At 44.3% G+C, this 583-nt stretch overlaps 1 protein-coding gene across 1 annotated transcript in view; it reads left to right on the forward strand.

The window, feature by feature from the left end:
* Positions 1 to 583, forward strand: part of Btrc (beta-transducin repeat containing E3 ubiquitin protein ligase) — a 165,268-nt gene that overhangs the window by 43,024 nt on the left and 121,661 nt on the right. The window contains exon 3 of the mRNA XM_013017590.1: positions 460 to 567. Within this exon, the coding sequence (XP_012873044.1) occupies positions 460 to 567 (108 nt within the window). The remainder of the gene's footprint in view (positions 1 to 459; positions 568 to 583) is intronic.

The following is a 583-nucleotide window of genomic DNA, read 5'->3' on the forward strand; positions in this document are numbered from 1 at the left end:
AGTCTCATGGACTTTCCTGCCTGGGCTGGCTTTGAACTGTGATCCTCAGATCTCAGCCTCCTGAGTAGCTAGGATTACAGGCATGAGCCACCGGCACGCACACAGCCTAACTGTGGTAACTTTATAGGAGATGAGTCAAGACACACAAGGGAAAATAATTGATCATTTGGGTAAAGGGGTAGATTTCCTTCACATGCATACATAGAAGAATAGGAGCAATTTTTTTCTTTTGCAAATATTTAGAGTTTTTGATAGGTTTTTGTCCTTTTTGGCTACTAGTGTTCCTTTTGAGTTTCTCTCTGGGTTTAGAATCAATAAGTAATGTGTTTCTTGAAAATGTTTTTGTCATAAAAGCTAGCTGCAACTGAAATATTGTATTCAGCCAACCCTTGAAAATTCTTGTACTCTGTGTCATCCTGTCTCATACTGTCCCATCTCATAGTTGTCCTTTCTCTGCAGTGCTCTATGCCCAGGTCTCTGTGGCTGGGCTGCTCCAGCCTGGCGGACAGCATGCCTTCGCTGCGGTGCCTCTATAACCCAGGGACTGGCGCACTCACAGCTTTCCAGGTACTTTCTCTGTCTC

This window comes from Dipodomys ordii, unplaced genomic scaffold (assembly GCF_000151885.1).
Source record: "Dipodomys ordii isolate 6190 unplaced genomic scaffold, Dord_2.0 Scaffold36, whole genome shotgun sequence".
In the NCBI taxonomy this organism is placed as follows: domain Eukaryota; kingdom Metazoa; phylum Chordata; class Mammalia; order Rodentia; family Heteromyidae; genus Dipodomys; species Dipodomys ordii.